The sequence below is a fragment of the Bombina bombina genome, chromosome 7 (assembly GCF_027579735.1).
Source record: "Bombina bombina isolate aBomBom1 chromosome 7, aBomBom1.pri, whole genome shotgun sequence".
Lineage (NCBI taxonomy): Eukaryota > Metazoa > Chordata > Amphibia > Anura > Bombinatoridae > Bombina > Bombina bombina.
Window position 1 is genome coordinate 573650432 of NC_069505.1, and position 17858 is coordinate 573668289.

The 17858-nt window shown below is 40.3% G+C and overlaps 1 protein-coding gene across 1 annotated transcript in view; it reads left to right on the forward strand.

The window, feature by feature from the left end:
- The window catches only part of LOC128636095 (ficolin-1-A-like), a 79472-nt gene that overhangs the window by 8604 nt on the left and 53010 nt on the right, over window positions 1-17858 (forward strand). Inside the window, exon 2 of the mRNA XM_053689159.1 lies at window positions 16285-16389. Within this exon, the coding sequence (XP_053545134.1) occupies window positions 16285-16389 (105 nt within the window). The remainder of the gene's footprint in view (window positions 1-16284; window positions 16390-17858) is intronic.

The window sequence follows — 17858 nt, forward strand, 5'->3', positions numbered from 1 at the left end:
AAAGGGTTTGTAGGTATCCAATTAAATCAGCCGCCATCACTTGCTCTGGAATGTCTCTGATTCTAATGTTATGTCTTCGAGATCTGTTTTCCAGATCTTGTATCTTATCTTCCAGTTGTTGAATGGAGACATCTTGTTCTTCTAATTGGTTCCTCATTTTTGTAGATTTCCTACTATGAACATCCCAAACCTCCTCCAACTTGTCTTCTCTGTTGCCAATTTCTTGTATGTCTTTTTTAAGTCAGCAATTTCATCCTTTATGCATTGTTTCATTTGTGTGATGAGTGAGGTGAAATCTTGTTTTGATGGGATTGAAGACAATACAGATTTAGGTAAAGTGATAAAAGATTTCTGCCCCTCAGATTCAGATTCAGAGGATGATGTTGTTGTTCTTCTCCTAGCTATCAACTGAAGGATTTGTTGGATTACCATTTTTATTTATTTTCTCCTTCTGGTATTGCTTTCTTGGAGACATGTTTTTATTTTTAGGGAATATCCCTATATCTGTTATATAGTTTAATATATAGTCTCTTATGTGTTTTCTAGTTGTATTCAAAGTATTTTTTATTAATGGTTCAGTAACCTCTGAAATGTTCACTGTGAGCAACTGTTATATCCATTGTTTTTTTTATTTTATATTTTGTTTCAAACAATTTTTATTGAAAGCCAAAGTCATACAGATTTCAGATGTAAACGACAGCAAGAATATTGGCATTTTACATCCTGTTTTCATCATTATTAACAAAGTTTCAGTAGAAGTTTTGGGGGAAACAGGGAATAGGGGGGTAGGTAAGAGAAAATTGGAAAACAGTAAAAGTTTGTAAAACAACAGTATGAGATTATTTGTATGGCTACATGTCATATATATTATATTTCAGCACAAATAATGAGATAAATAAATTGAAAAGGATGGTTACTACAAAGGGGGTTATGTCTTCAAGGGATATATTGTAATGCGTTAAGTAGGGGAGAGATAGTTAAATGGTTTAAATAGATTTTATATATGATTCCCAAAGTGATTGCATCTGTGTGTATGTGTCAAGTTTTTTAATTTTCATGAAGTGGAATTCTTCCTGGGAGAGAATATGGTAGATTTCTTGCTGCCATTGTGTTATTGTGGGTATTTTATCAAATTTCCAATTTCTTGCTATCATTATTTTGAAGCTATTACTTTGGGTGCGGTAAGTTTTTTTGAGGTTTTATTAAAGAGCCATAGGCATGGATCCAGTGGGATATTAAATTCTAAGATTTTGCTTGCTTCGCATGCTATTTGAGCCCAAATGTCTGAGATATTAGGACACTGCCACCAAATGTGGGCCATGTGTCCTGTTGAGGAACCGCATCTCTAGCAGTTTGCAGAGCTGAGATTATATATATTTTTTTTTCATCTGGTTGGTGTTAGGTACCATCTTTGCATGATTTTAGTATTGAGTTCTAAATATTTACAAGAGATAGAGGATTTTTTGATACTTGTAAAGATATGTAGAGAGTCTGTGTAAGAGATGTCTATTCCAAGTTTAGTGTTCTACCTATTGATATAGTATGGTGTGTTTCTAGGGGGCATTTGTTGTAATATTTTATATGTTAAAGATAAAGCATGTCTGGTTGGGGTAGGTTTAAAGATTCAAATAGAGTTAACGATCTGATCATATTTCTATTTTGAGGATGGGTTGATCTATATGAGATGTATTGTCTGTAAAATGGCCATTTTTTGAAAGCTGAGAAGCCCATTGTGACCAGATCTTCAGGTGTGGCGGATTGTTGTCCGTTTCCTAGGTGAAAGATCTGGAGCGATCTGTTGTTCGGGCAAAGTATTTTTTGGGGGTGTAAAAGTCCTGGTGTAAATTCTAGGTTATGGGTTAAGGGTGTTAGTGGTGTTATTATAGAAGAGATATGAGGGTATTCTACATTAATTGTATCCCAAACAGTAAATGTTTCTTTTATGATTCTTGTAGAGTCTTGTAGTAGTGTCTTTTGGGGACCAGCATAGTGCTCCTAAGTGGGTGGTTTGTGTGATATCATGTTCTGGTTGGACACATATTTTATTTTGTATGTTAGAGAACCAGTCTATGATGCGTTGTAAGCTTGTCTATATTTACAGAGATCAGAGTCCCCTAGGCCGCCCATTGATATCGAAAGAAGCATTCATTTCTTATTAATTTAGAGTTTTTCCAGATGAATTATAATAGTTTTTTTTGCAGTTTGATTATAAAAGTATTTGGAAGTGGGATAGGGAGGGTTTGAAATATTTATAGTAGGTGTGGAAGAATATTCATTTAAATAAGATTTATTTTGACTAACCATGATGTGTGTTTTCTCATCCAAGAGGAAAGGTCTGTGATTATGTCTGTGAGAAGTGGTTTGTAATTGAGATTGAAGAAGTCATCTGGATTGGAAGTCAGATATATCCCTAGGTATTTGAGGAAAGATTGTTGCCATTTAAATGTGCATATTTTTCGGACTATGTGTTCTTCATTGGGAGGTAGGTTAATATTTAATATTTAAAATTTGTTTTTATTGATTAAAAAGTTTGATACGTGGCCATTTTTTCTAGTTGTTGTATTATATGTGGTATAGTAGTTTGGGGATTGGTGATGCAGAATAATATGTCATCTGCGTATAGCATTAAATTGTGCTGTGTGTTTGCTATTGTCAGACCTGTGATATTGGGATGGTTCCAAATTTTTAGGGAGAGTATTTCAATCACACATGCAAATAATAGTGGGGGGAGGGGACAGCCTTGTCTGGTATCATTTGCTATAGTGAGCCGTTAACCCTTACACGAACTGAGGGGGACGCGTACATTGCAAAAAAAATTGTTAAGAATTTAGGACCTATTACTATTCTAAAAAGTATATCTTTCAGAAATTACCAACTGATGCAATTGAACGCTTTCTCCGCTTCAGTTAATAAAACTAGGAAAGGGATGTGGTGTGTTTTGGTGTGCTTTATTAGGTGGATAGCTCGGATTGTGTTGTCTTTTGCTTCCTTTGAAGGGACAAATCCAACTTGATCTTTATGTATTAGTTCTTAGAAGACTGTGTTTAGTCGGTTGGCTAAGATTTTTGCAAATATTTTGGGATCAGTATTTAATAGGGAAATCAGTCTATAGTTTTCTACATATTCAGGGTCTTTGCCAGGTTTGGGGATAATGGAGATTAGTGCTTGGGGAGAGAATTAATTGGTATCTGTTATAGAGTTAAAAAGGGAAAGTAAATGAGGGGATAGGATATTTAAGTATCCTTTGTAGTAATAATTAGTGTAGCTGTCCGGGCCAGAGGCTTTGTCCTTGAGTGAGAATTTAGAAAGGGCTATCTAAGTGGTTCTGTTGTTCATGGGTTATGTTGGGGATGTTGATGTTGTATAAGTACAGGTCTATTGGGGTTTTGTTTTCCTCTGTGTTAGGCAATTGGGTAGTATATTGCGTGTTGGAAAGATTATACAGGGTTTGGCAGTATGGCCGAAAGATTTCTGAGATTGTTGTGGTATTATTATGTGTAGTGTTATTGCGAGACTTGATCGAGAGGATATATGATCTGTTTATTTTACGTTTTAATCTTCTTGCGAAAATTTTGCTGCATTTGTTGTCGCCTTCATAATAAGTTTGATGAAGTTTGAAAGCCAATTGTTTGCATTCCCTCCCTAGGAGGTGTTTTTTTTTTTTTTCTGTTTGCAGATCTGTAATTATGGTTTTGTTTGTAGGATCTAATCAGAGTTTGGATTCTAGGTCTGAAATTTTATTGATGGAGTCGTGTAAGGCTATTCGTATAGCCCTCTCATATGAAGTTTCTGGGATTTCCACACTATTTGAAAATTGAGGGCCGAACCTGTGTTGAAAAGTATTCTATTAAAAATGTTTCTATTTCTTCACTATAAAGTGGATGGTTCAAAAGCTCTTAATTGATCCTCTGTATATATGGTGTTGGTGAAGCTGCCGGCCATTATCGGATTGTGAATGATACCATTGAGTGGTCTGACCATGTAGTGGGTTGGCTGGTGATGTGGGTTGCTTGGGCTAGAGTGGTGATGTCTGTAAAGAAGTAATCTGTTCGGGAAATCGTGCATGTGGGTGTGAGAAAAAAGTGTAGTCCCTGGAGTCAGGGTGATTAATTCTCCAGGTGTCATGGACGGCAATGTCTCTCAGTTGTCATTTGATTTTGTTAATTATTCTATGGGGGGTGGATGTGGTGCCATTAGAATTATCTACTTGGTGTTCTAAAGTTGTGTTGAGATCACCTTCTACAATCAGGAGACCTTTTGCTACTTCCAATATTTTGTCTGAGAGGGCTGTGATGAATTTATCTTGATTTGTGTTGGGGGCATAGATACTTACTAGAGTAACGATTGTGCTATATAATTTCCCAATTAGTATCAAATATCTGCCTTCACAGTCTCTGTGAGCATTATGTAGTTGAAAGGGAATTCCCTTTTTTGAAAAGTATTCCTACTATGGTGTTTGAGGTGTAAAATACAGGGCCAAATTTAAATAAGAATGTTTTACGTTCCCTTTTATGTAATGTAATTCTTGTAGGAAAATTATATCTCCTTTTTTATTGGCAAAGTCTTTAAGGGCAATGTTTTTTATATGGGTTATTTAAGCCCTTTGAGTTGATTGTAAGGACATTTAGTTCTTTTTTATCCAGTGTGGGCATTGGTATGATATATTTTGTGGGGGTCGATCCGCCCCCTATTCATCATCATTGACTAATACTTTGACCCTGTACCTCACAGTCAGCAGATACATTCCAGCCAATCAGCAGCAGACCCTCCCTTCCAGACCCTCCTACCTCCTGGACAGCATCCATTTTAGATTCATTTGGAAGCTGCATTCTTAGAGAGAGGAGGGACAGTGTAGCTGCTGCTGATTGAATAGGGAAATAGATAGCTAGGCTAGTGTATTCAGTGTCCACAACAGTCCTGAAGGACTCATCTGATCTCTGCTGTAAGGACAGCCCCCAAAAAGCCCTTTTTAGGGCTAGAACATAAGTCTGCTTTTTTTTTTTTCCTGTGTAATCTAATTGCAGTTGCCTGCCTGCCAGCGTGTGTGTCAGGCTCACAGCGTATACTGTGCCCACTTGTCCAGTGCCACCACTCATATCTGGTGTAACAGTAGTGTAGATTTAAAAAAAAAAACACTTTTTTGACTGTGTTAAATAATAGCAGTCAGTTTCCTTCACACGTGTGCGTTTAAGTGCCTGCCTGCCAGGGCACAGTGTCACCCCAGTGCAACTCATATCTGGTGTAACAGTAGTGTCGATTTAAAAAAAAAACTACACTTTTTTGACTGTGTTAAATAATAGCAGTCAGTTTCCTTCACACGTGTGCGTTTCAGTGCCTGCCAGGGCACAGTGTCACCCCAGTGCAACTCATATCTGGTGTAACAGTAGTGTACATTTAAAAAAAACAATACTTTTTTGACTGTGTTAAATAATAGCAGTCAGTTTCCTTCATACGTGTGCGTTTAAGTGCCTGCCTGCCAGGGCACAGTGTCACCCCAGTGCAACTCATATCTGGTGTAACAGTAGTGTCGATTTAAAAAAAACAACACTTTTTGGACTGTGTTAAATAATAGCAGTCAGTTTCCTTCACACGTGTGCGTTTAAGTGCCTGCCTGCCAGGGCACAGTGTCACCCCAGTGCAACTCATATTTGGTATAACAGTAGTGTAGATTTAAAAAAAACAACACTTTTTTGACTGTGTTAAATAATAGCAGTCAGTTTCCTTCACACGTGTGCGTTTAAGTGCCTGCCTGCCAGGGCACAGTGTCACCCCAGTGCAACTCATATGTGGTATAACAGTAGTGTACATTTAAAAAAAAAAATACTTTTTTGACTGTGTTAAATAATAGCAGTCAGTTTCCTTCACACGTGTGCGTTTCAGTGCCTGCCTGCCAGGGCACAGTGTCACCACAGTGCAACTCATATCTGGTGTAACAGTAGTGTAGATTTAAAAAAAACAACACTTTTTTGACTGTGTTAAATAATAGCAGTCAGTTTCCTTCACACGTGTGCGTTTTAGGGCCTACCTGCCAGGGCACAGTGTCACCCCAGTGCAACTCATATCTGGTGTAACAGTAGTGTAGATTTAAAAAAAAACAAAAAACTTTTTTGACTGTGTTAAATAATAGCAGTCAGTTTCCTTCACACGTGTGCATTTCAGTGCCTGCCTGCCAGGGCACAGTGTCACCCCAGTGCAACTCATATCTGGTGTAACAGTAGTGTAGATTTAAAAAAAACAACACTTTTTTGACTGTGTTAAATAATAGCAGTCAGTTTCCTTCACACGTGTGCGTTTAAGTGCCTGCCTGCCAGGGCACAGTGTCACCCCAGTGCAACTCATATGTGGTATAACAGTAGTGTACATTTAAAAAAAAACAATACTTTTTTGACTGTGTTAAATAATAGCAGTCAGTTTCCTTCACACGTGTGCGTTTCAGTGCCTGCCTGCCAGGGCACAGTGTCACCACAGTGCAACTCATATCTGGTGTAACAGTAGTGTAGATTTAAAAAAAACAACACTTTTTTGACTGTGTTAAATAATAGCAGTCAGTTTCCTTCACACGTGTGCGTTTCAGTGCCTGCCAGGGCACAGTGTCACCCCAGTGCAACTCATATCTGGTGTAACAGTAGTGTAGATTTAAAAAAAAAAAACTTTTTTGACTGTGTTAAATAATAGCAGTCAGTTTCCTTCACACGTGTGCGTTTCAGTGCCTGCCTGCCAGAGCACAGTGTCACCCCAGTGCAACTCATATCTGGTGTAACAGTAGTGTACATTTAAAAAAAAATACAATTTTGACTGTAATAGATTGAATAGCAGTTAGTTGTCTGCAAGCGTGTGTGTCAGGCCTACAGCGTCTACTCTGCCAACTTCTGCCAGTGCACAGTGCCACTCATATCTGTTGTCACAGTAGCTTGCACGCATAGTACCACTAATCGGAAAAAAAATGACAGGTAGAGGCAGGCCACCCAGCAGGGGCCGTCGTGTTCGTGGTGCTGTGATTCCCTTTGGCCCTAGAATAATGCCCAGTGTTCAGAGGCCACGTACCCCGAACTCGAACATTTCTGAGGACATAGTTGACTGGCTAACACAGGACACCCAATCTTCTACAGCTTCCGCTCGGAACCTTGACGCACCATCCTCCTCCAGCTTAGCACCTCTCAAGTTACCATTCACCCGCTTGCCGCCACCACCAACACTAGCACCACAGCCGCTTCACTTGATCTGTCAGAGGAGTTATTTACACATCAGTTGGAAGAAATTAGTGATAGTGATGTGCAACCATTATTGCCAGAGGATGTAGATAACAGGGATATGTCTCAGTCAGGCAGCATTACACACATGGACGTACGGTGTGATGATGATGATGTTGTACCCGCTGCTGCTTCCTTTGTTGACTTGTCAGATAGAAGTGAAGTGGTTGATGATGACGATGCATCCGTGGATGTCACGTGGGTGCCCGCTAGAAGAGAATTAAGAAGAGGGGGAAAGTTCAGAGGGGGAGACAGAGAGGAGGAGGAGATGAGTTGGAAGGAGGGGGAGGTCATCGTAAGGAGCTAGTGGCACAGTCAGACAGCATGCATCGGCACCCGGGGTCAGCCAGACAGCACGCCAATCAACGCATGCTGTTGCCACCACCAGAATGCCATCATTGCAGAGCTCAGCAGTCTGGCATTTTTTTGTGTGTCTGCCTCTGACAACAGCGATGCCATTTGCAACCTGTGCCAAAAGAAACAGAGTCGTGGGAAGTCCAACACCCACCTAGGTACAACTGCTTTGCGAAGGCACATGATCGCACATCACAAACGCCTATGGGATCAACACATGAGTACATGCAGCACACAAACTCAAAGCCGCCATCCTCCTCCTGGTCCAGCATCTTCAGCCATGTCAACCACTGCTGTCCTCCTTGCCCCCTCTCAACCATCCGCCACTCCATGTTTTGCCTTGAGCAGTTCCTGCTCATCTGCCCACAGTCAGGTGTCTGTCAAGGACATTTTTGAGCGTAAGAAGCCGTCACAAAGTCACCCCCTTGCCCGGCATCTGACAGCTGGCTTGACTGAACTCTTAGCCCGCCAGCTTTTACCATACATGCGGGTGGAGTCCGAGGTGTTCAAATAATTTGTAGCTATTGGGACACAGCAGTGGAAGGTACCCGGCCGAAATTTCTTTGCGCAAAAGGCAATCCCCAACCTGTACTCGATTGTGCAAAAGGAAGTAATGGCATATCTGGCACACAGTGTTGGGGCAAGGGTCCATCTGACCACTGATACCTGGTCTGCAAAGCATGGTCAGGGCAGGTATATCACCTACATTGCACATTGGGTAAACCTGCTGATGGCTGCCAAGCATGGAATGCGTGGCTCTGCAGAGGAGTTGGTGACACCGCCACGACTTGCAGGCAGGCCTGCTGCCACCTCCTCTTCTCCTCCTACTCCATCCTCTTCCATAACCTCCTCGGCTGAGTCCTCTTCTGCTGCTGCATCTTGCTCCACATCAACGGCACCCCCCCAGCTCCCCAAGTACTATTCCACATCCCGGATACGGCAGCGTCACGCCGTCTTGGGGTTGACTTGCCTGAAAGCAGAGAGTCACACCGGACCAGCACTCCTGTCTGCCCTGAACGCACAGGTGGATCAGTGGCTGACTCCGCACCAACTGGAGATCGGTAAAGTGGTTTCTGACAATGTAAGAAATATGGTGGCGGCATTGAATTTGGGTAAGTTGACACATGTGCCGTGCATGGCACATGTGTGTAATCTGATCGTACAACGCTTTGTGCGTAAGTACCCAGGCTTACAGGACGTCCTGAAGCAGGCCAGGAAGGTGTGTGGCCATTTCAGGTGTTCCTACACGGCCATGGTGCACTTTTCAGATATCCAGCGGCAAAACAACATGCCAGTTAGGCGCTTGATTTGCGTCAGCCCGACATGTTGGAATTCAACACTCCTATTGTTCGACCGCCTGATCCAACAAGAAAAAGCTGTTAACGACTATTTGTATGACCAGGGTGCTAGGACAGCCTCTGCAGAGCTGGGATTTTTTTTGCCACGTTACTGGACGCTTATGCGCAATGCCTGTAGGCTCATGCGTCCTTTTGAGGAGGTGACAAACCTAGTCAGTCGCACCGAAGGCACCATCAGCGACATCATACGATTTGTTTTCTTCCTGGAGCGTGCCCTGCGTAGAGTGCTGGATCAGGCCATAGATGAGCGTGAAGAGGAAGAGTTGTGGTCACCATCACCACTAGAAACAGCCTTATCAGCATCGCTTGCTGGACCTGCGGCAACGCTGGAAGAGGATTGTGAGGAAGAAGAGTCAGAGGAGGAATGTGGCTTTGAGGAGGAGGAGGAAGAAGACCAACCACAACAGGCATCCCAGGGTGCTCGTTGTCCCCTATCTGGTACCCGTGGTGTTGTACGTGGCTGGGGGGAAGAAGATACCTTCAGTGAGATCACTGAGGACGAGGAACGGGACATGAGTAGCTCGGCATTCAACCTTGTGCAAATGGGGTCTTTCATGCTGTTGTGCCTGTTGAGGTACCCTCGTATATAAAGGCTGAAGGAGAACGACCTGTACTGGGTGTCCATGCTACTAGACCCCCGGTATAAGGATAAAGTGCCTGAAATGTTACCGAATTACCGCAAGTCGAAAAGGATGCAGCAGTTCCAAAATAAATTAAAAAGTATGCTTTACACAGCGTATAAGGGTGATGTCACAGCACAACGAAAATCTAACAGGGGAAGAGGTGAAAGTAATCCTCCTCCTCCCACCACCACGCCGGCAAGGACAGGATGCTTTACAGACGTGTTTTTGATGGAGGACATGCAGAGCTTTTTAAGTCCTACGCATCGCCACAGCCCTTCGGGGTGCACCCTCAGAGAACGACTCGACTGACAGGTAGCAGACTACCTCGTCTTAACTGCAGATATCGACACTCTGAGGAGCGATGAACCCCTTGACTACTGGGTGTGCAGGCTTGACCTATGGCCTGAGCTATCCCAATTTGCAATAGAACTTCTGGCCTGCCCCGCTTCAAGCGTCCTGTCAGAAAGGACCTTCAGTGCAGCAGGAGGTATTGTCACTGAGAAGAGAAGTCGCCTAGGTCAAAAAAGTCTAGATTACCTCACCTTTATTAAGATGAATGAGGGATGGATCCCGAAGGGACTGACATTGGGCGATACATTCGACTAAAAAAGGCCTGATGAGATGAGCTGCCTTGGGCTAAAAATGGTCCACACGCTGCTGTATTTGATCTCTGAATGCCGGATGACTTGCGTGACTTATCCGCCACCAACTAGGGTTCAAGCCGCAATGTTTTAGGGCACTTTCTGCCTGGGAAACAAACATCAATTTTTATGGCCGCTGCTACAGCAGCAGCTGCAACAATACCTAATTTTTCAGGCATGTGTACATGCTTAATTTTTCTGGCCTCTGGTGCTGCACTGTGGCTTCAAAAAACAAACCAAAAAAAAGGCACATAACAGGGATTAAACTGATAGAAATAGTACTACTTAACACACCACTCCTATCTGGTGGCACATTAGATTGCACGCGCAGTGCCCCAAATTTGAAGTAGGAGGACCGACCAAGAATCTTTTTCCATCTCCCGGTTCCTAAAATCGATGCCATATACACATCCCCTGATAGGGGACGTAACAGGGATTAAACTGATAAGAATAGAACTACTTAACAAACCACTCATATCTGGTGGCACATTAGCTTGCACGCGCAGTGCCCCAAATTTGAAGTAGGAGGACCGACCAAGCACAACTTTTTTCCATCTCCCGGTTCCTAATATCGATGCCATATACACGTCCCCTGATAGGGGACGTAACAGGGATTAAACCGATAAGAATAGAACTACTTAACACACCACTCATATCTGGTGGCACATTAGATTGCACGCGCAGTGCCCCAAATTTGAAGTAGGAGGACCGACCAAGCATCTTTTTCCATCTCCCGGTTCCTAAAATCGATGCCATATACACGTCCCCTGATAGGGGATGTAACAGGGATTAATCTGATAAGAATAGAACTACTTAACACACCACTCATATCTGGTGGTACATTAGATTGCACGCGCAGTGCCCCAAATTTGAAGTAGGAGGACCGACCAAGCATCTTTTTCCATCTCCCGGTTCCTAAAATCAATGCCATATACACGTCCCCTGATAGGGGACGTAACAGGGATTAAACTGATAAGAATAGAACTACTTAACACACCACTCATATCTGGTGGCACATTAGATTGCACGCGCAGTGCCCCAAATTTGAAGTAGGAGGACCGACCAAGCATCTTTTTCCATCTCCCGGTTCCTAAAATCGATGTCATATAAACGTCCCCTGATAGGGGACGTAACAGGGATTAAACTGATAGAAATAGTACTACTTAAGACACCTTATAATAACGCAGAGAGAGGCAATGCAGAGAGAGGAGTCTGAAGAAGAGGAGTCAGAGGAGGAAGGTGGCTTTGAGGAGGTGGAAGACCAAACACAGCAGGCGTCCCAGGGGGCTTGTTGTCACCTTTCGGGGACCCTTGGTGTTGTACGTGGCTGGGTGGAGGAAGAGACCTTCAATGACATCAGTGACAAGGAACGGGACATGGCTAGCTTGGTATCCAACCTTGTGCAAATGGGGAGTTTGCGGTTGTGCAAATGGACTGTTTGCGGTTGTTTGCGGTGCGTTAAACGGGGAGTTTGGTCTGTCACTGTGAAGCGGGCGTAACCCTTACACTACCTGATCGATACAACATCATACCTGATGTTTTAAAGCACGTTATTCCAAACAATTTAGGAATGTTAGGTGATTTATGCCCTTTATGGATTAAAACCAGACTCTGCATCAACTATGTAATTTTCCATGGGAGTTTTGCCATGGATCCCCCTCCGGCATGCCACAGTCCAGGTGTTAGTCCCCTTGAAACAACTTTTCCATCACTATTGTGGCCAGAAAGAGTCCCTGTGGGTTTTAAAATTTGCCTGCCTATTGAAGTCTATGGTGGTTCGCCCGGTTTGCCCGTTAGCGAACAGTTGTGGAAGTTCGCGTTCGACGTTTGCAAACCCAAATTTTTATGTTCGCGACATCACTAATACACACATAATAGGACTCTTTCCATTCAAACACTTTGTCATATACCATATAGCTTTTAACTCTTATAAAACAAAATTATTAATACTTATATGAATTTTTTTTTGTCAGATAGTATACTTATGTTGGTTTTAAACTCTTACACATTACGCTTGGTCTCAACTCATGCTAACCTGATATGTGCAACCCGTGAACATGTTTACTTTCAAAATAACTTTTTTATATAAAATGTATTTTCAATGTCAGATTACATTTTATAGCAACGCTACAAGGTTTGTCAATCTGGAGTTTATATTGATTTTGGAAGTTCTGACGACATTTTACCTTTAATTTTATTTTAGTATATTTCAGATTATAAATGTGCAATCAAGAAATGTTCATTTCAGACCAAATTTTCGTTCCGGATATTCAAGGAAATACTATTTGGAATTTGTTTAGTTTAAAACAAAGATTAAACTTAATTTTAGATAAAGGGACACTGAACCCAAATTTTTTCTTTCATGATTCAGATAGAGCATGCAATTTTAAGCCACTTTCTAATTTATTCCTATTATCAATTTTTCTTTGTTCTCTTGCTATCTTTATTTTAAAAAGAAGACATCTAAGCTTTTTTTTTTAATTCAGAACTATGGACAGCACATTTTTATTGGTGGATGAGTTTATCCACCAATCAGCAAGAACAACCCAGGTTGATCACCAAAAATGGGCCGGCATCTAAACTTACTTTCTTGCAATTCAAATAAAGATACCAAGAGAATGAAGAAAATTTGATAATAGGAGTAAATTAGAAAGTTGCTTAAAATGTCATGCTCTATCTGAATCACGAAAGAAAAAAATTTGGGTACAGTGTCCCTTTAAACATTTACATATGTTTTTGTTAAAAAGAAATTTAAATGTTTTACATTATTGAAAGTTCACCTGTAGCTACAATACTTACCTTAATGTGCTCTGGAGAGCATGACGAGCGCGCTAAGGTAAGTATTAACCTCTTTAAAAAAAACAAAAAAAACAAAAAAATGAATACTGTCGATTTTAATTTTTGTCAGTATTTGCTTTCATTTTCTTTGTGCAATCATTGGAATATTCGTTTAGTTACAACAAAACTAAATTCATATTTCAATATAGAAACAGATAAAAGGTATACAGAAATTGTTAGATGGTAAGAAACAAAAATCTGATACAGAAATGAGCTGAGAACTAATACTCTCCTTAATTCAAAACCGCTGCCTACTTTCAGTCTCTCCCCAGGGACTGTGATAGTTACAGAATTTCAAAAGTTGATGGCGCTGGTCCTGGTATTGTACTAAGGATATGTAGATATCTTCTAATTTTCAGGTGGCAAAAGGAGACAGACTTGTTGTGTATATAAACACCAATTAATAAGGGAGCAGTATACTCACTCCATAAGACGTATGATGTCTGCTCATCTATAGATGACCTCACAGTTAGCTGGAAACCAAAGGCAAAACTCCAATAATATCTATCCAAAATGCTAAAGGCAAGGAAAAGCTCCAATCAGGTGTGTATAAAATTACTTGAAATTACAAGTAGCAACTTACTCCATCAAATCTTAAATTCTGGCAATGTCACAGCAAAGAAGCAATGGATTACTCCAAAGATAGTATAAAAGTTTTTTAATGGCTCAGCCATTACGTGATCTATAGATGAGCAGACATCATACATCTTATGGAGTGAGTATACTGCACCCTTATTAATTGGTGTTTATATACAAAACAAGTCTGTCTCCTTTTGCCACCAGAAAATTAGAAGATATCTACATATCCTTAGTACAATACCAAGACCAGCTCCATCTACTTTTGAAATTCTGTAACATCTCTGTTTCAAACAGGAAGCCCCAAAATTTTCTTCCATGATTTGGATAAAACATATAATTTTAAACAACTTTCCAATTTACTTCTATTATCAAATTTGCAGCATTGCACTACTGACAGCTAGCTGAACACATCTAGTTAGTCAATCACAAGAGACAAATGTGTGCAAACACCAATCAGCAACTACCTTCCACTAGTGTAGGATATGTGCATATTCTTTTTCAAAGAGTATAGTAAGAGAACAAAGCACATTTGAAAATAGAAGTGAATTGAAAAGTGTCATAAAATTACATGTTCTATCCGAATCATGCAAGTTTAGTTTTGGATTTTATAATCCCTTTAAGAGTTTTGCAAAATTACCTAGTCATACCAGGCTTACCAACTGACTGATGGTGCAAGATAAAAAAATCAGCCTAGTTGATAAACATCATTGGTTCAGATAGAGAACACAATTGAAAAAAATGTCCAATTTACTTTTATTATTTAATTTGTTGCATTCTTTGGATATCGTTTGTTGAAAAAGCATACCTAGATGTCTCTTGTCATTGATTTACCAATGTGTTCAGCTAGCTCACAGTAGTGCATTGTTGGATACCAAGGATACCAAGAGATTGAAGCAAATTCGATAATCGAAGTACATTGGTAAGTTGTTTAAAATTGTATTCTCTATCTGAATCAAGAAAGAAAAAAAACTGGGTTTCATGTCCCAACAATACAATAATGTCACAAACCAAACATTTCACCAGGACCTTATAAAAGTTCTGTGTTGCCGAGGACAACCTAGCCACACCTTTGATACACCAACTTCCTGTCCAGCTTCACCCATCTATGATCTGCCCTAACGTGATAGGACCCCCGAACACTATACAGTATATGACATTTATTTATTTGGAGGGTTATTTAATTATTGAATTATCATTTTAGTGCTTTAATCCTGTTAGAAATGTTATGCGTCAACTTGTCTGCAGATTTCTGAACCTGGCTGATCCCACAGGGATTTGTGCAATCTGATTTTTCATTTGTTTGGTCTGATGAACAAACCTCAAATAGTGTAACATTGTAACATAGTAACATAGAAACATAGAAATAGTAACATAGTAACATAGTAAATGAGGTTGACATAAAGATCAAAGTCCATCGAGTTCAACCTATACAAATCTAATATACTTACGAAAAAGCTCCAGTTGATCTTAAATTAATCCCATTAAAAGGTGACCCATTTAATACAAGCAATCATATCCATTAAAGGGACACTGAACCCAAATTTTTTTCTTTTGTAATTCAGAAAAAGCATGCAATTTTAAGCAACTTTCTAATTTACTTCTATTATCAATTTTTCTTCGTTCTCTTGCTATCATTATTTGAAAAAGAAGGCATCTAAGCTTTTTTTTTGGTTTTAGTACTCTGGACAGCACTTTTTTATTTGTGGATGAATTTATCCACCAATCAGCAAGGACAACCCAGGTTGTTCACCAAAAATGGGCCGGCATCTAAACATACATTCTTGCATTTCAAATAAAGATACCAAGAGAATTAAGAAAATTTGATAATAGGAGTAAATTCGAAATTTGCTTAAAATTTCATGCTCAATCTGAATCACGAAATAAAAATTTTGGGTACAGTATCCGTTTAATTCTGTTTCTAGCCAGAAATGTATCCAAACCATTTTTAAATGTATCTAAGGTATTGGCATTCATTACCTCCTTAGATAATTTTATTGCTCTTACATTGAAAAAAAATGTTTCTGTTGCAGGAGATTAAATCTCCTTTCGTCCAGCCTTAAATTGTGATCTCTTGTCACAAACAATTTTCTTGGAATAAACAGAGCTTCTGCCATCTCTGTATATGGGACTTGAATATATTTATATAAAGTAATCATTTCACCTCTCAAGCGCTTTTTTTCTAGAGAAAACTGACCCAGTTTGGCTAACCTCTCCTCATATCTTAAATTCTTCATTCCCTTTGTTAGCTTTGTGGCCCTTCTTTGAACTTTTTTTAGGTCTACAATGTCTTTTTTTGAGATCGGTCCCCAGAACTTCCCTCCATACTCAAGGTGAGGTCTTACCAGGGATTTATATAGTGACAGAATTATGCTTTCCTCCCTTGAATCAATGCTTATTTTAATATGCTGGTATCTTATTAGCCTTAGAAGCTGCTGCCCTGCATCGTGAACCCATCTTTAGCTTGTTATCGATTACTGCTCCCAAATCCCTTCCCTCCTCTGTTTGGCTAAGTCTAGTCCCATTTAAATAATACAGTGCCTGCTTATTTTTACTTCCACAATCACAATATCTTATAGCTTTACTTTAGAGCTCTTTTTACAGAAGATTACAGTTTTTAGAAAACATCTATTTCTCATTTCAGATGTGAAGATCATTGGAGTGAAGAATTCAGACAACTTGGTTATTCAGAGAGGTTGTCCAGAAAACCCTGGAATAAAGGTCGTGCAAGGACCACCAGGAATCAAAGGTATCTCACATCTATCTCCTAGAGGACTGTACAGCATTTGTTTGCACTAATTATTAAAGTGATAAAACTGTGCAGTAGACTCACTTTAATCTTATACTATGAGCTAGATTTACTAACTCCCAGATGGACACAGGTGGATATCTTCATCCAGCATTCGTAGCTTCTTAAATGGAGCCCTATGTATTTTCAGAACTCTAATTGTCCTGCATATTAGGGGATAGCCATGGTTATAGAGCAATGTCTGATTATACTTTTCCATAAATGTCCTGATTTCCAAAGTGAAACCATGGACCACTGTAACTCCATCCATCAACCAATAGACCCTGCCCATGACTTAATTTGACTCCACCCACATAACAACCAATCATGCACTCAGAACATCCTTGGTTTCACCCGCAAGTATCTCTCACTCAGCCTAAGCCTCCCAGTCCCGGATAGCATCCAGGAAATGTTGGGATGTAAGAAAGTTAACCCTTGGCTGCCAAGTGGAGCAAATGGAAATCTGTATTGGGTTCTTGTTAAGCAGATATATGTATGTCTGCTGACTAATAGTTAAATAACATAGTAATGATGACATTGTCAAGTAGAAGTGGGTTAAGTGTAATTAGGGGAATCTGACTTTTAAATTTGACCCTTTATAAAAAGGACATTCTCAGGGACTTCCACAATTAATTGGAGGAATATGGTAAGCAGTTGAGACCAGGCAAGCACCTTTTGGGGACCAATCTGGTCCTACCATTAAAAGTGTTGCTAAAAGGGGGATCTAGTGGTTCCCACTTCCTGACTCAACCTGCATCATCTCTGGCCCCTTTGTGTGCCCCCTGCAAAACACAGCTCACTGTGTAATATGAATATGGTAGTAGGCTTTCAAAGATGACCATCACTGTGTTGCTGACAATAGAAACCTGCTACCATATTTGTAGAGGAAGTAACTGTCATCTGGTATTGACTAACCAGGGTGGAAGGAGGACTCAACCACAGATAAATATGTCCTAATGCTCCTATGTGACTACCTACCCAGATTCTGCTGATTGCAAACAGGGCTCAGTTAAAATAGGGGGAAAGTGGAGCAACAGCATTTATCCAGTTAGCCAGTGGGATCTAGTTACGCACCTGATGGTAAAAACACAACCCAAAACAAATGGATAAATATATATAAAATAATATTTAGCTGTTTTATGCAGATAACCTACTAAGGGCTCGTTTACATTGAGCCGTAATAAATATGCTGTCGGAAGCAATTTTGTTTATCGACTGTTTCCAATGGCGCGTTATACCTCAATATCGGCAGCTGGACTTTGGCTGCCGAAAAAATCTTTGCGTCCCATAGAAAGTAATAGAAGTCGTTAATCAATAAATTATACCAGGTTTCCAATGAAAGCGGAAACCGTTAATACAGTGTCGGAGGCTGTCGATACATTCATAAATATTACACCCAGCTCAACTAGGTGTAAAAGAGGAAAATTGTG